The 26782-nt window shown below is 42.6% G+C and overlaps 1 protein-coding gene and 1 long non-coding RNA gene across 8 annotated transcripts in view; one reads left to right on the forward strand and one right to left on the reverse strand.

Moving 5' to 3' along the window:
* Positions 1 to 3570: 3570 nt before the first annotated feature.
* SPATS2L (spermatogenesis associated serine rich 2 like) overlaps positions 3571 to 26782 on the reverse strand; it is a 174492-nt gene continuing 151280 nt past the window's right edge. For all 7 annotated transcript variants that reach the window (XM_032755034.2, XM_032755032.2, XM_032755033.2 and 4 more), the window contains 5 exons: positions 22220 to 22278; positions 14680 to 14789; positions 12059 to 12161; positions 9033 to 9253; positions 3571 to 4465 (listed from right to left, as the gene is read on the reverse strand). In XM_032755034.2, the coding sequence (XP_032610925.1) occupies positions 4070 to 4465; positions 9033 to 9253; positions 12059 to 12161; positions 14680 to 14789; positions 22220 to 22278 (889 nt within the window). In that variant the 3' untranslated portion in view covers positions 3571 to 4069. The remainder of the gene's footprint in view (positions 4466 to 9032; positions 9254 to 12058; positions 12162 to 14679; positions 14790 to 22219; positions 22279 to 26782) is intronic.
* Positions 4468 to 26416, forward strand: LOC131383621 (uncharacterized). Its single transcript, XR_009213785.1, has 3 exons — positions 4468 to 4556; positions 5851 to 5990; positions 24992 to 26416. It is a non-coding gene; the product is annotated as an uncharacterized LOC131383621 (long non-coding RNA).

Consider the following 26782-nt stretch of genomic DNA (forward strand, 5'->3'; position numbering starts at 1 on the left):
CTGGGACTTCGCAACTCTTCATAATTTTCTCACAAAATCAGAGCAATTGAGATGGCTCAGTACTTTCAAGGAAATGCTGGAACAATGTATTAGGTGAATTGCTCTTTTTCCTTTTTTTTTGGTCTTTTGCTATTTTATAGTTTGCTTAAGAAACTTAAGAACAAGTGACTGGGGCTGGGCGCGGTGGCTAACGCCTGTAATCCCAGCACTTTGGGAGGCCGAGGGGGGGTGGATCACGAGGTCAGGAGATCAAGACCATCCTGGCTATCACGGTTAAACCCTGTATCTACTAAAAATACAAAAAATCAGCCAGGCGTGGTGGCGGGTGCCAGTAGTCCCAGCTACACGGGAGGCTGAGGCAGGAGAATGGCGTGAACCCGGCAGGCGGAGCTTGCAGTGAGCCGAGATCGCGCCACTGCACTCCAGCCTGGGCAACAGAGCGAGACTCCATCTCAAAAAACAAGTACAGCAAAAAAAGGTGCCGTTACATTGGTCATTGGATGCTATTACTGGAATGTCTGTTGAGAAATAAACATTTTACCATCTGTAGACACGTGAGGGCGCTTTAAGCAGGCAGCGTGGGATGCAGCGTGCAAAGGGAGGGAGGGAGAAAGCAAGCTTTGCCAAAGGTAGCCTGAAATTCAGGCATCTCCCTATCTGATTGCGGACCTGTGCCTGCGTGGGGGTGGGGAGCACCGAACTGGTTTAGGAAAAGAACTGCGCAGGCCCTGGATCCCCACTTCTCATGGTGAAATCAAGTTTGAGGTTCAAATCAAGGCTTTCAGAGTCAGAATTTCCAAATCTGTTACTTTGGCAAAAAACTGCTTTTAATCTGGTAACGTTTCCCATTAACCTCATTTGATGTCCTTCCCTAAGAATGTTTAATTAGAATCTCCTTTTCTGATGCCAGCAGAATTGAACTGCTTGCGAACTGAGCTTTAAATTGGACATGTTGTGTTTCTAGTCCTCCGCTGAGGGTGAATTTTGCAGCAATTTGCGTTTAACTTTGTGTCTTGCTGCATTAAGCACTTCTAGAACAGGATCAACAGGACAGAGCTGGAGTATGCAGAGATTCTCAAAAGAAATGTAAATTTGGAATGTAATTGGGAACCCAACAGGGAGATGTGGATTTCACGGATGAAGTCTTGGTGGAAGATCTAAGTGCCACAATGTGAGTCTGAAGTTATTCGATCTTCATAAGTATTAAACTATTTTAACCTCTACTAGGCAAATGTTTAAGAGAATAATCTGTTCTTCTGACTACAGTGCATTAAGTAGAGAGATTAGAGTTTAAAACACTTTAAATGAATGGCAGAATAGCACTCAGTTCTCTAGGATCACACCAATAGTTCCACCAGACAGATGAAGGTATGTAATATAGTGTTTAAGTGGCCTGACATTGGCACTAAAATATTGAAATTACTGTTTCAAAAATGCAAATTAATAAGGGCTTACATGCCCAGGGTCTATAAGAAAGGCAAAAACCAGTCAGGCGAGGTGGCTCATGCCTGTAATTCTAACACTTTGGGAGGCCAAAGCAGGAAGATCACTTGAGCTCAGGAGTTCGAGACCAGCCTGGGCACCACAGTGAGACCTCGTTTCTACTAAAAATTTAAAAAATCAGCTGGGACATTGTGGTGCACACCTGTAGTCCCCACAACTTGGGAGGCTGAGGATGGCTTGAGCCCAGGAGTTCAAGGCTATAGTGAGCCATGATCATGCACTCCAGCCTAGGTGATAGAGCAAGACCTTGTCTCAAAAAAAAAGGGAAAAAATATTGGAAAAAATGTAATCAGGTCTGAGCACTTTTTAGCATTCTTTTGTTTCTTTTCAGTGACATGGGAGTGTTTGCTCTGTGCTCAGGAATGTGTTTGGGCTTTCTTAACCCTGAGGGAGTGAGTCAAGGTCAAGAGTGGTTGGGTTCAACTCTGACAAAGGCAGGTGCACTCCTGACCTGGCAAATTCATTTTTTTCCCTCTTCCAAGAATTACTTGACTCATCTTTAAAGCGGTCACATTTACACTGACATTTTTCAGTGATGAGCAAAATCTTGCTACATAAAAAACTGTGCAAAATCCTTCTGTCTTGTAATATATAAATTCAGAGCCTCAGATGGGGTAAACAGGGCCTACAGTGCCGAACATTCATCTTTCTTATTTGAACGAACAACTCTTCCTTCCTTCCTGGAATGTGACTTAACATTTAGAATTTCTATTAACTCTCTGGGTACACCCAGAGACCTCAGAAAGCTCTCTACAGAGACAGCAAACATCCTTCTGTACTTGGCAAAAGAAGAAACAGATGCTTGCGTGGCTTGCAGGCTCAGCTGCTCAGGGCCGCTCTGTGGAAGAGAACCAGTGAACCTGGGTTGCCAGAAAAAATGTTAATGTTGAGCTGAGAATAAGCATTTGCACTTGTGAGTAGTCAACAAGTATGTAGGACACGTGAGTGCAACGGAAACGGCACCCAAACTGGACTGCCCTGTAGTCAAAGTTAGGGGAACTGGGGTTATTTGGGGTTTGGGCCATTGGGTATCCATTTTCCCTTTCTGAGAAGTACCCCTTCTCCATCTAGCTCAGGAACTCTGGGAAGATGGCCACACTCGGCTCCAGGGGTGGGCTCTAATTAGTCTATGCAAATTAGTTCATCCCATTCACTTCTCTCCCCGCCTTCATGATTGGTTTAAGAGACAGGCCTACCAGCAATGGTATGCAAGACCTTTGCTGGGATTTCTGAGAAAGACACTTGCTCCGTGTAGAAGCTACTAGGATAACTTCTCTCCTCTGGACAGTGTGGAGAATAGACTTGAGTCCTAAGAGCATGGCGGCCCTTTGCCACCATTCTGAATGCAATGTCAACCCAAGGAGGAAAGGAGAGCTAAGATAATCAAGAGATGGGAGCTGGCCGGGTGCGGTGGCTCATGCCTGTAATCCCAGCAGTTTGGGAGGCCAAAGTGGGTGGATCACCTGAGGTCAGGGGTTCAAGACCAGCTTGGACAACATGGTGAAATCCTGTCTCTACTAATAATATAAAAATTAGCCGGGCATGGTGGCACACACCTGTAATCCCAGCTACTCGGAAGGCCGAGGCAGGAGAATGGCTTGAACCCAGGAGGCGGAGGTTGCAGTGAGCTGAGATCATGCCATTGCACTCCACCTGGGTGATAAAGCAAGACTGTCTCAGAAAAAAAAAAAAAAAAAGAGATGGGAGCTGAAATCCGGATCAAATTGGACCAACTGGACTTTTCACTCACTGAACCAATAAATTCTTATTGTTGAAGCTAGGCTCAGCTGAGGTTTGTGGTACTTGCAACCAATGTTTCCAACTGCCCAACTGCCACATGGTGTGTCTAAGACGATCAGGGTGCATATCCATCTATTTGTGTAACCTAATTGAAAGGGCATATATATATATATTTGTTTTTTCCTGAAAGAGTACTTGTCTCAACAGAAACAGTATTTATCGTACAGAGTTCTGTACCACAACCTCTAGTCTCTACAGTTTTTTTGAAAGCACTAAACAGTACATTCAATAACTAGGCGGGTATCAATAAAAGAAACTAGCCAGGTGTCAAATGCAGCATATTTTAATTTGTTTCAAATAAAGCAATATATGTATATATATTTTTTCAGAAAAACACCAGATGTTAAATTCTACAAAAGCGCATGTGTCCTCAGCAGATCATGTTTGTCTGATTCTTAAGAATTCTTTTTTGTAACATTAACTCTCTAAAGACAATCAATGGACTGACACCACTGCTACAACACAGGTTGCTAACTGAGCCTCTGATCTGCAGCCACATCTTGATTTTCCTAACAATGAGTAAATACTGCCTGGCTAAAATGCTGCAAAGTCTTGATGAGAGAAAGCATCAACAGATCAAGCAAAGCCATGAAAATTATGAAGCAAGCTAGAGCTGATTAATAGAATTAGTAAAAATGATTAAGAGAGGATGACACAACCATACAGGATTTGTATATTCTGATTGACACTCTTTTGGCAGCGAACTGGGTCAGCACCTCGGGCAGGGAACCAAAACTGAGTGAAAACTGCTCTTTTTCCTCCTAGCTCAGGCCACCAACGTCACAGCCGGGACTGAGAGAACTGCTGCATCTGTGGAAACTTCTATTCTCGTGGGGCAGAGATTGCACTGTGAAACCCTACCAACACCACCCCGGAAGGGCCTGGCCTCCGAAGTGTCTGCAGCGTGCTGCCTTCGCCGGGGCTTTTCAGAATGGGCTGGGGCCTCGGGGGTCTTCATCCCCAAGGAAGCCTCTTGATTTTTGGCACCGCCTTTGTTTTTGGGCCGGAAGCCGTTGTGCGGCTGTCTTCTGTGTTCGTGGCGGCTGTTGCCCTTTCCCAGTGGCTCGGCTTCATTCCCACTGCCCTGCGACTTGGCAGGCCCATTTAGCCTGTTGTTATGATACTGTGGATTAAATCTCCGTCTTTGGTTAGAAGATCCGTTCTACCAAAAAAGAAAAGAGATAAGTATCAGATGCCAGCAAGCCACTGATGACACCAATAGACATCAGGGAAACCAAATCTCTAAGCCACAGGTAAGCTTTTTTTTTTTTTTTATACACCAGAAGAATCAGAAAACATGAAGATGAGGTCAGGCAGATAAAATTATTAATCTTAAAAGAATAGTGGACTGTTTTATAATGGAACTGCAAGAAAATGATGTTGAAAGAGGTTACAGAAGCGTAAGACAGACAGTTCAAAAACTGGGTCAAATAAAATTCATAAAGATGCTTAAACTATAGCAGAATAAAACAGAAGCCAGGGGCAGAGTAATGATGATCCTCTACTATGGAGATTTCTGAGACATTCTGTAGAGACTGAGAGGGACAGGAGGCACAGAAATTGTACACAGAAAAAGGGCGGGGTCCCTGGCCAAGCCCCACTCTCAAGCCCAAAGTGAGAACTTTACATTCCTCTTTTCCTGCTCAAATGTTGCCTTTTCCAAAACCACCCCTGGCCCACCCCACCCCCCATCCTATACCCATAAAAATCCCAGGCTCCACTGGCACAGAGCAGAGAACAGGAAAAGAGAAGCAGCTGCACGTTGGAGACTGCAGTCTGAATAGGAGAGCAGTAGCTTGACTTTAGCGGGACTGCTTGATGGCAGGACTTCAGGGGAAAAATACGTTCCCACTCCATCCCCATTTTCCAGCTCTCCTTCCTGCGGAGAGCCACTTTCATTGGCAATAAAATCCCCTGCGTTTACTATCCTTCAATTTGTTCATATGACCTGATTTTTCATGGATGCTGGACAAGAGCTCAAGATACAGAAAAGTGTCACACTGACCCTCTGCCTTCATGAAAAAGTAGAAGGTCTATTGAGCTGTTAAATGCTTAAGCCGTCCTTGGACTGCAAAGCTAAAAGAGCACTGTAACGCATGCCCTCTGGGGCTCCAGGGGTCACGGGTACCACCCTAGGCGCTGCTGTGGGACTGCATGGAGTTTTGATCCTGCCGGCACCCAAAAGTGCTTGCTGTAGCTCCTGCACCTGCTCACCTGCATGCTCTCCCTCCCCTGAGGGGTTCAGAGCTTCAGGCTGAGAAAGTGAGGCGCCCCAGTTGCGAGGCCTGCGAAGGGGTCAAGGAAAATTTCCTGTTCAAAACCATGCATAGGAATTCTAATTACGTACGTGAAGAAAACGTAAAATTCTGTAACTTTTCTTCTCTAAAGTAGCTTTTCTAATTTATTTCAAAACAAATATCTTTATAGTTCAGAAATATTATCTTGGACAAATATAGGGATGAAGTGTATCTGGCAGGTCTTGGTGGCATGCAGAAATAAGGTGTATTTTCACAGAGGTAATTCATTGTTTTTCTAAACTTTCTGCAGTTATAAGCAAAGAAATTTTGAAGCCTCTATTAAAAAATCATTCCTTCAACAAATCACTGACCAGGAACGTAAATGGATGAGTAGTAAGGATGCAATGGATTAAGCTCCTGGACAAGGGAAAGATTTCTGAACTCCTCAAGGTCAGTAATAGTCAACACTCATTGAGTGTTTACCATGCACTGAATGGGGTTCCTCACCATGCACTACCTCATTTAACATCAGAATCACCCTTTAAGATAGTTGCTATTATGTGCTTCATTTTATAGATGAGGATAAGGAGTTTCAGGGACTTGCCCAAGGTCTATCTATAGTTGGGAAATGGTGGAGCTATTCCCACTTTATATACTGTCTCCTGACAAGACTCTTAAGTTGTAACATAAACATAAACCTTTTTTGAAAATCAAACCTCTTATGAAAACATGAAATTTTATGAGTTACAAATATATAAGGTTCTTCATTTGTGCACTGTGACTGGATGGTATAGGTTTAGGGCAGACCAACCCCCAATAATTCAGAGCCTAGAACAAGAGTACAAATGTAGGTCCATACATCTGTTAAAGGAAAATAAATCTTGGGGTCCCCAAGTCACTAAGCTGAAGGGAAAAGTCAAGCTGGGAACTGCTTAGGGCAAACCTGGCTCCCATTCTATTCAAAGTCACCCCTCTGCTCACCGAGATAAATGCATATCTGATTGTCTCATTTGGAGAGGCTAATCAGAAACTCAAAAGAATACAACCATCTATCTTTTATCTACCTAAGACCTGGAAGCCCCCTCCTCGCTTCCAGTTGTCCGCCTTTGCCTCCAGTAGAACCACCTTTCCGGACTGAACTGATGTTCACCTTACGCAAATGGATTGATGTCTCATGTCTCCCTAAAATGTACAAAACCAAGCTGTGCCCCACCACCTTGGGCACATGTCATCAGGACCTTCTGAGGCTGTGTCACGGGTGCATGTCTTCAACCTTGGCAAAATAAACTTTCTAAGTTATCTGAGACCTGTCTCAGATTTTCGGGGTTCACACACCATACGTCTGAATACTGTCTTTTCCTATCTCTGGCTCCATCCCACATTGTAAGGGGGCCTTGCACATACGAATGTGGACATTCCAGCCTGCACACCTAAGCATCGCCTCCACTCCCACCCTTCAGGCGGATGGGTGTGCAAACTGGCAGTGTCATTCATCTTCAAGATGATGTATACAGGAAAGTGGTCCAGGCAGTTCCTGTGAGCAGGCTTGCGCCCGGGAAGAGTAACCCAGGATCTCGAGTGCTGACTGGCAAGCATGCTTCAGAACAAAGAGTGTAGATTCCAGTGGCCCTGTCTCCTTGGTCTCTCCGATTCCTTACTCTGTAGAGAGGGCCATGGCTGCGGAAGGGTCAAGAAGGATTACTTGAAAACACAGGGCCCAGTCCAAGGGCCCTTCTTGCCTGGGTCTACAGTGTTCTGACTTAGATATTTGAGTGGATTTCAACTTAAATGAGCCATTACCTAAATTGCTAAACCAGAGAACTGAAAAAGTATCTACATAGATAGTACTTAATCTGGCCTCCTTTGTTTTTAAAGAAATTATGAAAAAGGGAAACTCTTAGACTAAATTTTAGACTTAATTATTAGCATGGTATTTAATAACGAACAGAGAGGCCAGGCATGGTGGCTCATGCCTGTAATCTCAGCACTTTGGGAGGCTGAAGCAGGTGGATCGCTAGAGCCCAGGAATTTGACAGCAACATGACAAAACCCCATCTCTACAAAAATTATACAAAAAAATTTAGTCAGGCGTGGTGGCACGTGCCTGTAGTCCCAGCTACCCTGCAGGCTGAGCCTGGTGGATTGTTTGAGCCCAGGAGGTTGAGGCTGCAGTGGGCCGAGATTGTGCCACAAAAAAAAAAAAAAAAAGAAAAAAAAAAGAAAAAAAAGAAAAAAAACTGTGAAGATATATTTAGACTTACAAGTAAAAACAGATTTGATTATGATCTTTAACTAATGAGATTATAACATGCTCCTTGTCAAAGTGCTATGTTAAAGCTCATGAAGACTTCAGGGCCTGAGAAAACACCTGTCAATATCATTAATAAGAATTCTCAAAGGCTGAGACAGCAAAACCCAACAAGACACCTGTTAGAAAACTAGCATTTTAAAAGACTTACAAAAAAAAAAGAAAAAAGAAAGACTTTTTCTTGGAAATGATAAAAGGTATCTTAGGTATCTTTATAGCATGCCCAACTTCTATATCATCAGATCCTTTTTTTTTTTGAGATGCAGTCTCACTCTGTTGCCTAGGCTTCCCTGCAACCTCCGCCTCCTGGGTTCAAGTGATTCTCCTGCCTCAGCCTCCCAAGTAACTGGGGTTACAGGCACCCGCCACCATGCCTGGCTAAATTTTGTGTTTTTAGTAGAGATGGGGTTTCACCATGTTGGCCAAGCTGGTCTCAAACTCCTGACCTCAAGTGATCTGCCCACCTTGGCCTCCCAAAGTGCTGGGATTACAGGAGTGAGCCATTGCACCCGGCAGATCCCAATTTTTTGTTAATTCTCTAAGGATAAGGGGAAAATCACCTCCAAAAGATACAGTGGAGAAACAGAAGGAGAAGGAAGATTGTTCTTTGGACACTTGTGTCTTTAGACGTCATAGAAGATAAGAATGAAGAATGCCATTTTGAAATGTATTTTCCTTACTGAAATCCCAAGAGAAGAGAAGATTGCACTAACTTTAGCCTTTTATTGATCAGCTAAACATAAGTGGGGATTAAAATATCTTAAAAAACAAATGCCAGATTTCCTCTCATTAGTAGTTTCAGTGGCCAGGTTCTGAGTCTTGTTCCCGAGTCTCTGTGGGTCCCTTCCACATGTGGGCTGGTTTCGGGGCCCCAGGGATGGTGGCAGTCCTAGCCATGAGAAGAGCCGTGTCACTTGGGTGGACTCTGCTCACGTGGTCAAAAGTGTATGCAGGCCACTTCCTCCACGTGGGAAAGCACCTGGGAGGCATGGACGAGAGTGACCAGGGGAGTTCCCAAGAGGCCAGTTGGGCAGTGCTGCTGGGTGGGGAGTGGGTGAGGGCAGGTGGCGGGAGCCTGAGTGTGACCCCAGGAGGCCTAGAATCTAGTAGTTGCTATTTTCTTCCTCTGGAAACAGGGTTTTTTTTTTTTTTCCCCCTGGCACCCTGCACCAGTGTCTGCTTACCTGCTTGTTGGCCGGCATGGCCTGGTGAGAGGGGTCGGTGGTGCTGGGGAGACTGCTCACCATTTTGGGGTTTGCCGCTTTGCCTTCAGAGGGCTTATTGTGAGTGGATGATTTTCGGGAAAAGTTACTCTGTTTCCCAGAGGTTGCTGCGTGTGCATTCAGCAGAGGCAGCAGGGAGCTGCAGGGAGTTCTTGAGGAATAGTTGTTCTTTGGATGTGTAACTGCAATAAGAAAGTGCTCAGTGTTATGAGCTGCACCTCCAACACTGCTGCCTCAGTAACCCATTAGGAAGCGCAAGAAGATGAAGAAACTGGCCAGGAGCTCCACAAAAACATTAAAAAGTTTTCTTTTGAAAGATGTTATTTGAAAGGGCATCTTGGTGCTTAAGAGAACAACCAAATTTCTCTTGTGGGAATCACTGAACTGTGATTACAGCATAATCATCCAAGTTGGGAGACATTTGTAGGAAATAAGACATATCTGACCAACTTAAATATTATTCTTTAGGTCAAGAACCACCAAGGGAAAAGAGATAATGAAACCTCAAGGTTCCCTCTCTGGCCCTGTCTGCAAATGCACTCTGCCTCGTAGAGTCCTCATTACCAAACCTGTTCTCACTTCCCGGATCAGTTCCCTGGACCAACTGGTACTGCAGACACAGAAAGACTGGGAGCTATGCGGACACTCTGGCCTGTCAGATCCACGATGTTCTGAGAACTTGGGAATGGGGTGATGTTGGATGTTAGGAATTCTGTTACTCTGGGTCATGCATATCCCCCAAACACAGGGCCAGGCCCGCCAGCCCCTAAGGCATCTTGTAAATTTCATTGGTGATCCGTTATCACACCTTTAATCAGCCCCGTTTTCGGCAGCCTCACTGCAGATGTGCACCACTTCCAAGGTTACAGGCAAGGCAGGCTGATCAGGCAGACACCCGTCAGAGCTCAGGGCTCAGGGCTCAGGCAGGTCTGCTCAGCGTTTATTATGACCATTCCCGCTGGTTTTGAAAGTGGTGGTTTCTGCTGGGATGATTTCTATGTGATTACACTGAATCGGAACTGGAGGGAATCAATTCAAGGATAAAGCCACGACTTCTCTCTCACAGTTCACCAGAATCTGACTGCCAGCTAGACCTTTCTTTGATGCTTAAAACTGTCACCAATTTTTGAAAGCAATTTTGTCTGCTCCCTTCGTTGGATCAGATTTAAACCCAGGGTTCTGCTAGAGGATTAGGCGGGACCAGTAGGAATCACAATACAGGAGAAATGGAAAGGCCAGGGACGCATCCCCAGTCCCTTCAGTGTATTGGGAAGGTGTGACAGCAAGCTGGGGCTGTCCAAATGTGACCAGGGGATTTCCGTGGCTCCTGTGCTCACCAGATTCAGTTTCATGGGGTCATTATTATCTGCAGATCAGGGTCCACTATTTCCGGTTCAGTACCTGTGGGTTCTCAATGTGCTCTCAACAAAGCTGAGAAGGAAGGGCCTTTGGATGATTACGGTGTCTGTCTTTCAGAATGGACACCTGGAATTTGGTAAGGGACCATTTCCCCCACTAGATGGCACTTGAAGTGCTCAGGAGGAAAGGAGGTGAAGGGGCACCTCTCCATCGCCCCTGAGATCGGTGACAGGGCATCACTCAGCATCACTGTCTTGCTCATTGAGGGCTGAAGTGGAAAGGAGGGTGGGCAGTTCCCTTTTTTAGAGGTAGGGCAAAAGCTGGGGATAGAGAATGGCAAATAGGTAGATTCTTTCATAAGGAAGAGTACGGGGGGAACAATAATTTTTAAAAATGCAGTCAGAAAATCAAATAATTGGCAAGCATGTGTGGATAAGGATGCTCGCAGCAGTGTTATTTAATTAATTAATTAATTTATTTTTTGAGATGGAGTCTCGCTCTGTCACCCAGGCTGGAGTGCAGTGGTGCGATCTCCACTGACTTCAATCTCTACCTCCCAGGTCCAGGTTCAAGTGATTCTCCTGCCTCAGCCTCCCAAGTAGCTGGGCTTACAGGCACCTGCCACCACGCCCAGCTAATTTTTGTATTTTTAGTAGAGATGGGGGTTTTACCATGTTGGCCAGGCTGGCCTTGAACTCCTGGCCTCAGGTGATGAGAGTGTTATTTTAATGGTGAAAAACTGGAGGCAATCTAAATGCAGCAACCAGGAGACCGGTGACATCTATTATATTTAGAGAAATGACTGGTTAAATATATTGATATGAAAAAATGTCTACCATAGATTGTGAAGTGATAAAAGCAAATTGTGTTACTATATATATGCAGTGTAGTATAGTATAGTTAATTATATCATAATAGGATGTGCAGCCAAATCTTAATTTTTCAGCTAACTGCGAGGCTGTGGGTTTCCACGTCATTGACTAGTCCTTTCCTCCTTGCGGCCGTCCTTAAAGCCGCTTCAGTGCTCATTCCCACCTCCCCTTGTGGGTGGGCTGGTGTAGGGGGAAAATATAGCAGCCAATTTTGTTGCACATTAGCTGCTCTAATTAAGGCTTAATAGGGAACAAGACTAAAGCTAATGGCTGAGTGAAGTCTTTCATTATCTGCAGCCTCACTCAGCACAGAGAACCAAGGGCGGAGGCTCAGGGCACTGCTGAGGGGCTCGCACAACAGCTGGGCCCTGCACAACAATAGCTGATTGTTCCCAGACATGTTAGGAAGACTCACTCTCTGCCTAACGAGTTTCTGTAGAACCAGGGCTGTTTGAAATCAGAGAAGCAGTTTAACTGGCAGTGCTTAATAAAAGTTTGCAAAAGGTATAAACTAGTTGACCTGTTCTGCTCCACTTAATAAATCCTGGGGAGTTACTGATGGGCAGTGGCATTTGAAGACTCTAAGTTCAAATCTCGACATTTCTGGTGACTTGTGTCATGAGCTTAGATCATTAAATCTCTTTAGACTTCATGTTAGCCCCCTGGGGGGACTGCACACCTGACATTTCCAATAGCAACTCCAAATAGCACCAAGGTTACTCACACAGAATTACTTGGCAAATATGCAAAACTCACTTTCTCCGCAGAGCATGATTTGGGCCTTCAGCTGTTCGATGTCACAGGAGAACCGGGCAGCTTTCCCGAGCTCCTCGTCATATTTACGCTCGCTGACAAAGTGCTGGAGGAAAGAGATGGAAAGCAGGAACCCCATGATTACAGAAATGACTGAGGCACCCCATGGATGCGTTCACTCTGCTCTTCCAGTGTCCACTGCAGTGCTGACCTGGTGGGGATCTTTCCAGCCCTGTTGCTGGGAGGCTCCACGCTCAGTCTTAGTGCTGACCTGGCTAGGGAATGAGCATCTTCCTGCCTGGGGAATATTTGAGGGGCCTGTGTTTCTCTTGTTTGGGCCTACATGGAATGTGTGTCTGACTCATCTATTTAACCTTTTAGCACCCCTCGCCCTCCTAGTAATTTTCTGAATTGCATTCTGGCAGGGTCTTCTGAGTTTGGCCAAGTGCCTGCTAAGGTATTAACCATCAAGAGAAAACATGTCGCCCTTCCTAGACCCCCATTCCTATTTTAATAGGGAACCGGGATGTCCACAAAGCCTTTAGTGTCTGGAAAATATTATTTTAAATGGCAGAATTTCAAGTGCTGTGAAAAGAAGTGAGAAAGAGATTATTTTTCAATTCATTTAAAATTAAGATCTATGTGTAGAAGACACGGTGAGAAATAACAGAAATAACTGTGACTCAAGTCCCTTCTTGAGTTTACCAGGGAGTTTAGCAATGGCAAGGAAAACAGATACCATTAACTACAATACAAGGTGGAATGTGGTTGGTGCTTTAGGAATATGAAAGAGGAAGAAATTATTTCCTACTGAGGGCAATGGGGAAAGAGTTATGCAAGAGCGAACATTGAAAAAATCATTGAACACTTACAAGGCAATGGGCAAATTCTTACCAGATAATCTCATTTCATCTGATTACAGTATTATGAAGTCAGTACTATTATTACCTCTGTTTTACAGATGGGGGAATTGGGGTTCTAAGAATCTAAGAGAACACATAACTTATCCAAGGTCACAGAAGTAGAAAATTTTGCAGCTGGACTGTTTCACTCCAAACCCTGTGCTACTATTTTATGATGGGTGGCGTTTTGATAGGCAGAAATGAAACTCCGAAGATGAGTTGATTTCAACAGATCAGGAAGCTAGCAATTTTGTATTTCTTACTTGATGTTCTAACAAGCTGGGATCTTTGTAGAGAGAGATGGAAGTTGGAATATATATTGAAGTCCAGTTGCGAATTTCTTTCTGAGGGGAAGGAGATATGCTGGGGAAACCAGATCTGCTTTGGGAGTTTAAGTCTGGTCTTAGTGGAGTACGAGCTGGAGGGAGACAGTGTAGGCAGACAGACTAGTGTGGAGGCCACTGCAATTGGCTGGGTGGGAGGCCGCAAAGGCCAGAGCAGAGAAGGTGAGGAGGGAAAGGCCACTGATGCCCTCAGCACCCTCGGATGAGGTCCTCTTCCCCATGGGGCCCGCTTTCATCCCCAACCAGGAGGGAGGGAGTTGAAAAGTCACTTGCCACTGTCTATCATTGCCAAGCAGTTTTATGCCCCAATTTGCAATCTTACTTTCAAAGCTAGCAGCAGCTGTGTCTTGTAACCACTCTAGTTTCCTGGAAGTGGGTAAGAAGCTGGAAGGCGTGTGTGTGTGTGTGTGTGTGTGTGTGTGTGTGTGTGTGTGTTTAGTATACTGGGTGGAAAAGTGGATAAGGGGAATTTTAAAATTTCTTCCTATTTTGTTGTAAATACTTATACTTGCCTTCCTGGTAACTATTTCCCCTTCTGGTAACTGTACCCTGATGCAGTTTCAAAGATCCATAGTCTTGGTGGGTCTGGCGATCAAGATGTCACACCCTCTCTGGGCCAAATGATGTACATGACCCAAGTGGAGGCCAATCAGAGCCTCTCTCTTAGGGATCCGAGCCAAGTGGGGTGGTACAGGGCTGATGGTCCCATGACAGTCTAGTGATTATTGCTTCTTATTTCACCAGAGCCACCCCGGTTCCTACCTAATTGTTGAGCTGAGCCTTCAGACAGGGCTCTGCTTTGCTCAGCTATACTCACATCCTGTCAAATTCTACTTGTCCTTGAGGTTGGCCAGGGTCAGTTTCTGTTGCTTGTCAATGAAGAAATCTAATAAATACATATTTATGGGTAGTATTCTTAATAAAAATGCAACTAAACTAGAAAAGAATATAAGAAAGAAATCTCTACAGACTGCATGATTTCTAATCTTCACCATTACACTACGTTCATGCTTCGTGTGTGTGTATATACCTGTGGATGTGTTTATATGCATACATATAAATCACACCGTGTGAAAATAATATCCCCCATCCCAGCTATAATTCATGGCCAAGTTACTTTATTTGGGTCCGTCTCTACTGACTGACAAAATAGCCTGTACCTCTCCTTTGGAGTAACACATTCCTTCAAAGCACATTACACTTAAAGACAGTGATTATGTGGGTCTTCCCCCTTCTGTGTTCTCTATTTCCACCCTGTGGAAGAGAGCTGGGTGTAGATGTTAGATCCTCAGAGAGCAGAACTCTGTGGATGCAAAACAAACATAATGGGGATCAGCTCTCTGGCTCAGGGTTCAGGCTGTGATATTTTAGAACTGACCTTAATTTCTGCCCTGAGTTCGGCCAGCTGCATCTCTGCCATCTGACTGGCAAGGTCAGTGAGTCTCTTTAGTTCTTCTGCTTTCTTCTGACGAGCAGTCAGGATTTCCACTGCCAAATAAGGAGGAGTCATATATTAGGGCCAGAGATTGAAACATATTAAATAACCTAATTTCTTGGAATCAGTTCTCACTCCACAGATTGATTGCTTTGTTAGACCATGACTGTGTTTTCTGAGTTGGTCATGGAGGTGGGTTCACCCTCTGTACCTATTACCAACAAACCAGTTCCTCCTGTCCTACTCCACCAATCCCCAAGCCAAACACAGTCCCTTCTGATTCACTGTACACTCCCACTCTACATTTTCTCCATTGGTGTCTGACCTCACTTACAGAATTTAGACTTTTGATATTTGTTACTCCGAACAACGATCTCTGAAAAACAACACTTATTAAAACCCTCTCTGAGTAATACTGCAAAGACAGGAAGTCTACTAAGCAGAAATCATTCTATATGTGCTGCACTATTAAATTTTAACAGCAGCAACCCTCTTGAACTTTAACACATACTCACTTAGGGTGACTAGCTGTGTTATTGGAATCTGACATAAAAATCTAACTTTATTAGTTTTTTTGTGAGCCAAAAATGTCTCTGCTTTTGACACTCTGCAGATATGTTTCCATTCAGCAAAGAAACAGAAGTTCTACCCCAGAGTGTCTTAGGTCTTTCTATAAGTGTCCCCAATGGAAAAATTTCAAGAGTGAGTTAGGCCAGCTAGAACTAGATTCGTGTGAATTTTTTAGCACCTGCACACGTAGACAAGACACTGGGGAGTACTCTGGCTCCAACATTTTCTCACATCTTCAGATGAACTAAAGGTTCAAATAGATGTAGTAGCCTATCGGTTGATTTGTGTCTGTGTGTGTCTGTGTGTGTGTATACACGTGTTTCCCAAAAGATTACGGTGCTCAGAAGCAATCAATACAAACACACAGGATGAGATTTAAATATGAAGCTGGATCTCTCAATAGATAGACTTGTGGCTCTCTAATTCGACTCATATGAATTGCCTTCATTTCTTTGGGATGAGCATTTTGAGTTATAAGAAAAAAGGTGTTCATCTAAGATGACATGCGTGTCGGACTCACATTCTATGCTTGGCTGAACAAGGATCAACTGCTTTATTAGACCAGATTCACAGCACACATGCAGGTCCAAACAATATGATTTCTGATTTTAAGAGTTCTTATTATTCAAAATATCAAAAGATAGTCACTGCAAAAGCCCAAAAAGAAGTACAGAATCCATCAAGAGTTAAGATTCCCTGCAAATCATAAACCATTTTTTAGACAGACTGAAAGTCATTATCTTCTTTTTTTTTGAGATGGAGTCTCGCTCTTTCGTCCAGGCTGGAGTGCCATGGCGTGATCTCGGCTCGCTGCAAGCTCCGCCTCCCCAGTTCACACCATTCTCCTGCCTCAGCCTCCCGAGTAGCTGGGACTACAGGCGCCCACCACCATGCCTGGCTAATTTTTTGTATATTTAGTAGAGACAGGATTTTACCGTGTTAGCCATGATGGTCTTGATCTCCTGACCTTGTGATCTGCCTGCCTCGGCCTCCCAAAGTGCTGGATTACAGGCGTGAGACACTGCGCCCGGCCCCAAGACATCATCTTTTTATGCTGATATCAATGTTGAGATGTTAATAATTAGTCTATAACTCATACAGCTTTATCATCTGCCAAACTATGCTAATCATGCTTTGATTATTTAACTGGGGCTCCCCCTGGCCCCCATTTACAATACCATGTGGCTGGGCAGACAGATCTGTGCCTAATAGTCTTTCTGAATACAGAGGAGCTAGTGAAAAACTTGTCTGGATGATGAGAGTGAAAGGAAGTTTCATCTCAATGTAGACAACATATTGCTGAATGATGTCTCAGGACACCCAGTGGGACCAAAGGTCACAAAAAGGTGGCTCACTATCATTTTCAGCCAGAGTACATATGTCTTGTTTGGTCCACACATTACATTTACAAATTAACTGCCCACATTTAAAAATTAGAAGATTCCATTTGAAAGCTGGCTCTCTAGCATCTCTTAAAGTACTGGAATTTCTGGCCACAGTTGGTCAACATTCCTACATGGTGACAAGGGGCTGAAGCCAAGAAGCCACTGCCCTCTTTAGATGGAGTCGGGTGCCCAGTGTGCCATGGTTTCCCCCTGCCCCATTTGGCCCTATCTGTTTCCTGCGAGCATCTCCAGTCATTCTCGGGACTATGGTGGGAACTGCACTATGTAGTTCTTTGTGTCCATGGCACCTAGTGCCTGCTTGGTACCCAAGGGGTATGCAATATGCCTGCTGAGTGAAGAATTCAATGAATGAATTAATCTATTACTTAAAGGGAATATCTAAAGAAGGATGGAAGTTCCTTTTCTACAGGGGTCACTTAAGACTGTTTAGTATCCATACCTTTGACTGGTTATGTTGTTTGCCATTATAATTCAATATATGGGTGGGACTAACATCTGCAGCATGAGAAAACAATTCAAGTAGGAATATGAAATGAAGTATGTTCTTCTTGCAAACTAAAATTAAAAAAATTAATTCTGTGCCAGGCGCAGTGGCTCACACCTGTTATCTTAGCACTTTGGGAGGCTGAGGCAGGAGGATTGCTTGACTCAGGAGTTCAAGACCTGCCTGGGCAACAAAGCAAGACACTGTCTCATCAAAATAATAATAATAATGATAATAATAATAATAGATCTGAAGGCCCAGACTTGAAAAGCAGCTAGTAAAGGGGTCATTAGGCCCTCAGTGATGACACAGTCCAACAGATCTGACTTTTCTTCATGGATCATTTGTGAGACTTGTGACAATTAGGGGCCATTGTTCTTTTTGATTAAGTAGAACTTGGGCATTCATACCAAACAAAATATTTTATAGAAATAGATATAAATGGGCCCTAAAATAGGAATGCAGGTGCAAGATCACCAATAAATTCTGTTTACACTCATGCCAATGTGCATGGAAACGAATACTTTGCATCAGTTAAGTGTTGAAATGCATTTTACATATAGTCCCATTAACATTTCAAAGCCTTTCATTATGAAAAAAGCCTTAAAACTTGAGATCTAAAGCCAATATTCTTTGGCTGGAGGGGGTGAACGTTTTCACCTCAAAAACATCAATCACACAAACAAAAAACAAAAACAGATCAGATTTTAAGCTTCATTGATCCTGTAATTTGCAATAGAATAATAAGTATGTTTTGGAAGCACCATACTTTCAGAAATCTGTAGAGGAAGACAATTCTGTACAGCTTAAGTTTTCACTGCATTCAAGACTTAATTAATATTATGTATGTATAAACAGTAACTGGTAAGCTGAAATCCACTTTCTCAATAGGATTTATAAACTCCTTCAAGTTTTTGAAACACATCGGAAGCTTGCTCATATTATCTGAACCATAGAAAATCTTAAGGCTTCTCAAAACAATAACCCTCAGCAGAAAATATACTTAAAATCCCAAGGTGGGAGCCAGGGGCCAGGAGCCGGAGAAGTGGCTCTTTAAGCACAAAGATTCTTTGGAATACTTTTTATTCCTTAAAAGTTCTCATGAATTTTGCATTCTACTTCATAATTTGTTTGTGTTACTATGAATTTACAAAGTAATGTTTTCTTCCCGTATCTCTAGTGAACTTGACACCTGTGCTTACCTGGGTATAAGCATGAAGTTTGAGACCCTAGCACTACAACACACCTGGTTTCTTCTTCTGTAAAATCTGTGTAGGAACTGATCACGTCTTGTAGGGGTATTGTGGAAATAAATGGAATAACATATGTGAGGTGTTTCATATAGTATACTCAAAATGCTAACTCTAAATATTATTGATAAAGTGAGATCTCTTCATCTAGAATATACTTCCTCTTTTTTGCAATTAGATGAATGTTCACTAATATTCGTTCCCACAGTCTACAGATACTGATTTATTTACAGTGACTCATTTAACAAATATTTATGAAGTACCTGCAGTCTTCTCAGCACTGGATTAGGTGCCATGAGGGATTTAGGAGCTTCTGTTATAATTGAGGAAATATGATTTATAACGTCTACAGGAAATGTAAAGTGTGAAAAATACTCGAGACCACAGAGAACCAAGTTAAAGATGATGGTTGTAAAGACAGTTCTGTAGTTAGTGGGGAGAAATTCCATGGTTCTTTCTATCTGTGGAGAAGACATAGTGTTGATACAGGCTTGTCATTTGAGAGATGCAACAGAACCCCTGATCTCCATTTTTTGACTGTAATATGAGGGGGTTGGGGTAATTTACTAATAAGAACTCTTCCCTTTTTGCACACATATTGTGTCAGGCTCTGTGCTAAGTGCCTGACATGTATTTTTTCGTTTTATCTTTACAATAACTACTTGAGATGGATATTATTATTGTTGTTGTTATTATTATTTTTAATACAGGGTCTCTCTCTGTTACCCAGGCTGGAGTGTAATGGCATGATCATAGCTTGCTGCAGCCTTAAACTCCTGGGCTCAAGTGATTCTCCCCTCTCACCCTCTAGAATAGCTAGAACTATGGGCACATGCCACCACACGTGGCTAATTTATTTATTTTTTTTATTTTTTTAGAAATGGGGTCTTACTATGTTGCCCAGGCTGGTCTTGAACTCTTGGCCTCAAGCAATCCTCCTGCCTTGGTCTCCCAAAGAGTCTGAGATTATATGTGTGAGCCATCGCCAGGGCCTAAGGAATATTAGACTTTGAGAAGTCAATAACATGGTTCAGGGACACATAGCCAGTTAGAGATGGAGGTTGGACTTGAACTCAGTTCTGCCTACCTCGAAAGCATGCAAATGGGCTTCCCCAGGGCTGAGGTTAGTTCAAAAACCAGGACCTGCTGTACCCATTACTGAAGTTAGGTGAATCCTGTTAACCAATCTGGCAGTTTCAGCTAGCCTGAAAGCTTGGTGAGTGCAGGCTCTACATTTGTCTGCTTGCTGTTTATCCTGGACACAAGGAAGCCCATGTGTTTACTGACTGAGTACGTTTTTAAAATGGGATGCTCTCCAGAGATGCTCCAAATTCCACAGGTCTTGGCATCAAACGCTATCATGTCTCAAGAAGCAAAAATGAGTACATGAAACCCGAGGTCTTTTCTTGACCTCTAAGAAAGTGATGATGTTCTAGTGACTTTCCATTTTGGTTCAAGAGGATCATTTGTGTCTGTGTTGGTTGTTAGCATTTTTATCATTAGGACATGAAACTGAAGTAAGCTATACTTGAGAAGTAGGGAAAATCCCAAGTTGTGTATATAATCTACTTTTACTGAAGATGTCAACAAATTTCATAAGAATAAAATAATTTCACAATCAAAGAGATTGTTTAACTACCTAAATAGTCCATAGCTTCACCCTGGATCACATTAGTTTCATTTAACAAAGCTTGCTGTATTTCAGGATTCTAAAATGTTGCTTACAATTATTTAGATGCCTGACTAAAGGAGGTCTGAAATGAATAACAAAATAATTTAGAAAACTGTGTAACAAAAATAACGATAGCTATTTTCCATAAAATGACACTTGAATTATGGCCTAGGTCCAGACAAGAAAAATAAAACAGAATGAAGAATCTGGTCTGATCTTTCATTCTGGCAAAAGAAAGACATCACATCAAAGGTAAAGGGATTTCACTGAAATCTGGTTAGGGGCACAGACTGCCATTTATCCAATTCATCTTTGGGTAAAGATGAGGAATTTAAAATGCCCAGGAGACAAGGATTGTAAAACTAAATCCCAGTTGAAAAATAGGGTTTTAGGGGCCCCATTAACACAGCAAACTAAATTCAATAATAAGAGAGGGCCTCACACATTCACTTGTGGTTTGATGTTGAATCTGACTAAGTAATCTTGTCTTTGTTGAAATTTCCAACTCATGAGCCTCAGTCTATTTAAGACGGTAATTCTTCTCTACTACTCAAGTAACTTTACCACAGTGGAAAGGTTTAGAAATCAGCATAAAGAAAATAAAACAAGTCAAACCCAGAATGTTAATATTTTATGTTAAATTTAGGATTAAGTTTTGCAATGATCAAGATAATTTGAGCATGTTCATTATTTAAACAGAGAATTTGGTACATTAAACAATCTGATTTGTGATTTTCAATTTAAAATACGGAATTGATTTTCTTTTGCGGTTTTCAGTTGGCAGGTTGGTCAGTGTATTTGACGAAGTTCACAAACAGAACTGGAGTATTTTAAGAAAACTGTTTAGGCCGGGTGTGATGGCTCAAGCTTGTCATCTCAGCACTTTGGGAGGCCAAGGTGGGTGGATCACAAGGTCAGGAGATCGAGACCATCCTGGCTAACATGGTGAAACCCCATCTCTACTAAAAACTCAAAAAATTAGCCAGGCGTGGTGGCAGGCGCCTGTAATCCCAGCTACTCAGGAGGCTGAGGCAGGAGAATAGTGTGAACCTGGGAGGCGGAGCTTGCAGTGAGCAGAGATGGCGCCACTGCACTCCAGCCTGGGTGACAGAGCGAGACTCCGTAAACAAACAAACAAACAAACAAAAAAACTGTTTAGTGTATCTTTAATTTTGAATTATCAATCTTATTTTTTTTTTCTTTTTGAGATGGAGTCTTGCTCTGTCACCTAGGCTGGAGTGCAGTGGCGCAATCTCAGCTCACTGCAAGCTGTGCCTCCCAGGTTCACACCATTCTCCTGCCTCAGCCTCCTGAGTAGCTGGGACTGCAGGTGCCCGCCACTATGCCCGACTAATTTTTTATTTTTGTATTTTTAGTAGAGATGGGGTTTCACCGTGTTAGCCATGATGGTCTCGATCTCCTGACCTCGTGTTCCATTACAGGCGTGAGCCACCGCGCCCGGCCTTGAATCAGTAATCTTATAAGAGTTGCTTAAAAGCTTAGGAACACTTTGCTTGTTAGGTTTGTGAGTTTGCCTTGTCTGACATCTGAAGCCCTTAAGACAAATCAGATATATTAAATTTATATATGTAATTAAAAATGTTGAGGGGAATTTAAGTAATTAAGTTTCAAATGCGACTACTTTTCTAGGAAAATTTAATATGATAAACTTAATTGAACCTAAAAAAGAACTAGTAAAAATGATGATGGGATTTATAAGTTTTAAAGAGTTAAAATTGTCTTAAAATCTAATACTAAATTCGATGTCATTTTAAATCCAATTAACTATAAGTTCTTTATGTGCACAAACATCCCTTTGGACTTTAGAAAACTCAACTGACACCTATTATGTACTGAGTGTCCATCCTGCCATGCACTCACCTGTATGAGGTGAGTGTTGCAACTGTATCCTTTTGCCAGATGATGTAAATGAGGCTTCCAGGGGCTAATAGACATGCCTAAGGTTACAGAGTTCATGAGCCAAAATTTCAGCATAAATTTTAGGACCCTGTTCAGAATCCGGTATCATTGTCAGTCTGACCTATGGATTGCTTCTGATTGGGAAGCTCCTAATCAAAATAACCATGTGTTGTCTACTTACTGGCTTCTTCTTTAACTTTATCCATTTCTGCCATTAATGAAACTTCTTTGTCAATGATGCTGGGGAAAAACAAAAACAAAAGCAAAGAATGCTTAATCAAAGATAAACTTTTAATAAGCACTGAAAGTAAAAGAAAAATTATTTTCATTAAACAAAATACAAAATTACCATAAATATTTCTATGCTACAATGCCAGCAGTACACTCTGCCTCTCCAAAAAATGAGGCAATATGGAAGGGATGTTCCCAAGGATTACATAGTGACATCTGCTGATTAAATCATTGTCAACAAACCTAAAAAAAAAGTCTTTTAGACTTTCAGAATTGTGCTGCTTTGAATTTAAATTTGGGAATATTTTTGTCCTATGCATTCCAAAGTTCCAAAACAATATAATAAGTATTTGAAAAGCTGGCACTTAGGTCCTTAAGAACTGTATTTCCCAGTGTCTCTGTGCTCCACCCTGAGAGATTCTGGCTGGGAGGGAAGGAGATGGCCCAGTTCTGCTGCAGATGGTCCTGGGACCATACTTTGAGAAATGTGGTCTGGGCCAATCCATCCACATGCTCAACAACATGAGTCTCTGCCTTTTTCATTCTCCCGAGTAAGCATTTCAAGGTTCTAATGAACTTTTCCTCGTATTTCATTTATTTTTTGGTTAGTCCTTTGAAAAGATATTACCTGCATAAAGCTAACAATGATCTGTCCCAAAGTTTGCTTCTCTCCTATCCCATCCCAACCCCCAGTTCTCTAGTTCCCCTCCCAGAAGTAATGCATCATGACAAATTCCTTATATGTCCTTTTACAGATTTTTATGCAGGAAGGAGTGAAGAGAGGTTTTAGCAAAAAGGCAGGGAACTGTGCAGGGTGAAGAGCCTGGGGAAAATCCCCAGGGTGGGTGAGCACAGATGTCAGATTCTCTTTATATTTTTAGTTTAGTCATAATATTTAAATATATATCTTTAAAATATAAGGACTTCTGGGGACCACAGTAATTTACTATAGCACCTATAAAACATTCACAATAATTTAATGTTATCAAATATCTACTTAGTATTCACATTTCCCCAACTGTCCCATAAATCTTTTTTTTTTTAACAGTGTGTTAAAACCAGGATCTAAACAAGCCCTGTTCATTCCAATTGGTTGACTGACTCTTACATCTGTTTTAATCCAGAGGTTCCCTCTCATCTGTTTTCCCATCCCCTTTGCAATTTATTTGTTGAAGAAATTAGGTTGTTTATCCTGAGGAGTTGTGCAAAGCCTGAATTTTGCTGATTACATCTCCATGGTGTTATTTAGCCTGTTCTTTTGTATTTCCTATAAATTGTATTAGATGTAGAAATTTGATTAGATTCAGGTTTTATTTTCTTAGGAGGAACACTTGATAAGTGTATTGTGTCATTATGTGTGTGCTGATGGAAGTATACACGATATGAACTACTCCACCTGAAAAAAAATCAGACTGAGTTTAATCAAATTTCTACATCTAAAATGGCAAATTTATAGGAAATACAAAAGACAGCTCTCTTTTTTATGATCTTAGCAGCCAATGATGATCATTGCCTAGATTTATAGGGTTTGCAAAATTGAGATATTCACATTCTATCGCTCCTTCTTCATTTATTTCCTGGAATTCTTCCATAAAGAGAAACTTTATCAATGATTTGGTTATCATGAAGTATAGTTTGCATAGGTCAGGTAGGATGAATGCTTGATTCTCCCCTTTCGTTTTCAAAATGATAGTTGGTTCCTTAGCATCCTTCAAAGGTAATCAGAAGATTTTTTTGCTTGTTTGTATATTTTAATTATACACATTAATTATAAACTCATATTTAATGTGCTTCAAAACACTGTTATCATCTTTATTACTCTTAGATTGTTCCATCACATGGACTTTTTCTTCTCCGTCAGATGTACTTTGGCAATTTAAAGTGTGTTGAAAATTTACTTCCTCTGAAAAATTTTGCAGTATTTGTCAAAGAAAGAAGTGACTTCTGGGATATATCTACAGCAGTTTGGGGGCTCAAGTAGACTGTGCAACCTAAATACTTGAAGAGTAAAGGACTGTGTGCTGAGGAACTCAGCTCTTCCCAACCAGGAAATCCTAGTGGAAAGGACTAATTGCACAGTGCATGGCACGTTCTCCAGAACTGGGCTCTAAGCCTAGTCCCTCAACTGTAGACATCGGCCAGCCCCATGACACACATGGCTTACGGTCACTGGATATGATCACTTTGGTGTAACAAACATATCAAGACGCCTGTCCTTTATCTATTGACGTTACATAGGTATGTCAATGTGTTTTAAATATAGGAAATGCACAATACAAAGAGGTGTACAGTGAGAAGGAACTCTTTATTCCATCTCTGCCCCAACTTACTCAGTTCCCCTCCCTGGAGGTCTCCAATGTGACAAGTTCTTGCGTTTCCAGAGACTGTCTATGTAATCAACCAGCACATATTCAGTAATTGTATGAAATGCCAGGTTGAGTCAATAGGCTTTGTGCTCCTGTGATTATGAGCTTCTCTGCCAAGTTCACAAACATAGCCATGACAGAGGCATCTGTGTGTGTGTGTATGTATGTTTTCATTATTTACAACCTTCTTAGAGAGGGGCACTGCTACCTTACTTTAGGGAAACAAAGACTGTTCGAGACGAGCTGCTGGGGAGATATGGGGAGAATCTACAGATGTGGAGCCAGAAGCCCAAACTATAAATATATGGTTAAGCTACTCTGCTTGAGGACATGTTTTGAATTTTTATCCCTTACAGAAAGGGAAGAGAGAAGAGAGAAAAGTCAGCACGACGACATTCTTTGTGGAAGAGCTGAGAAGGATGTGAGAGGACCTGCCAGGACTCATTGGGGAAATAGTGAAAAGCAGATAGAGTGGAAAGAAAATGACGATGGCAAGAAGAAGAAATTAGGATTCCCTTCCCTGAATCAACTAGAAGCCTCTATAAATAGAGTCCCCAGGTTTGGAGAGCATGCCCAGCACACACTAAGGGAAATACTGCTGCATATGACACAAGACTGGCACGTCCTCAGATGCCCAGTGGAGGGGAGAGGAGCAGACTGCAGGCAAAGCAGAGGCCCTGGAGGCTTGGGAATCCTCCTGCCTGTGTGTGGGGTTGGTGGAATGGTGTGGGCAAGGGCCTTTGCTAATTTATCAGCACAAGACCGTCATAACACTTTTGTTGATCAAATTTGTTAACATAATTTTGTGCCCAGAGAATTTACAAGATGGACATCTGGGGTATAATACACGTCCCCGGGTCTAACACATATTAAACAAAGCTGGGTATTTATATACAATGGTTAGTTCAGACCTTCTGGGCTAGCAACAGGGGGGAAGAGGGTTTACACAATAAATTGTTAATCTGCTTAATGCACACATTTGAGGATGTGAAAGAGCCTGTGAAGTTGGCATCAAACCAGGCTTCCGTTCCTCTGGGCATTTCCATAGAAGATAGTCTGCAAGCATCGTAGTAATTCAAGCTCTGCTATCTATGGGTGGCTGCTTTCAAAACTCATGTGCACAAAGGCAAGCCAGTGATCTCTGCTGACTCAGGACCCAGCTTGGAGCTGATAAACTGATGCAAACCAAGATCAGGGGCCAGCCCGGGGCAGATAAACCCGGCCTGCCCTTGAGAATCTCAATGTGTAGACCTGAGAGTTCCTTGAGTTTTGCTTTCCAGGCAGTAGGCTTGTCAAGGGAAGAATAATGGTGGGAAGTGGATGTGGAGGAAGTAGCAAAGCCAGCCTGTCCTTTGGCAGGCTGTCAGACAGTGAGGAGCCAGCCTCACATCGAGTGAGTGCCAGACTAAAAGAAGGTCAAAGAGGAAAGACCATGCCTAAATCCTTCTAAATGCCCACAAAGCCTGGGGTGTCTGGGTGTGTCACATCCAGTTTTGGGAGTAATTTCATCGGTGCCATTTCCACGTTCTGTGGAATCTTCTTAGAGGTACCAGGACAGAGATAGACACGTGTGGGTAGTCAAGTGCGGCTTGACAACTCTGCAGGCTGGATAAGGACAGGGGGCACTTGGCAAAGCCCTGGTATGGAGTTACCAGATATGGAGGGAGGAGCGAGTCCCTTGGAGAAGAATGACATTAGGGAGTTGATGAGTCACAGAAGAATCACAGACAGTATCATGAACCACATTCCTACTGTGGAAGCTGCAAGGTCACACACTTGCTTTCGAGGTATGCCTCTGCAGACACGTATCAGCCCTCAGTTGCCTCAAAATGTGAGCTGATCACTTTCTGAGTGCAGATGGTGGGCCAGGCACATTAGGTAGAGTGCCAGTGCCTTCCTGGAATGATCTCATCTAAGCTTCCTGACATCCCAGGAGGAGCGAGCCTGGCTTTCTCCTTGCCACAGGGGCTTGAAACAAGCCCCTCCCTCTGCCTTGAAGACAACTCTTCTGCTTAACCTTGCTTCTCTTCATCTAATCAGCTCTGAGTCCTCCTTCAGGTCTTTGCTTAATCGTCACTTCCTTAGAGAGCTCTGACTGAGTTTTTAAAAACTTCTGTTCAATTTCATGGTCTTAGACTATTATGGGT

The sequence above is a fragment of the Hylobates moloch genome, unplaced genomic scaffold (assembly GCF_009828535.3).
Source record: "Hylobates moloch isolate HMO894 unplaced genomic scaffold, HMol_V3 SCAFFOLD_1, whole genome shotgun sequence".
In the NCBI taxonomy this organism is placed as follows: domain Eukaryota; kingdom Metazoa; phylum Chordata; class Mammalia; order Primates; family Hylobatidae; genus Hylobates; species Hylobates moloch.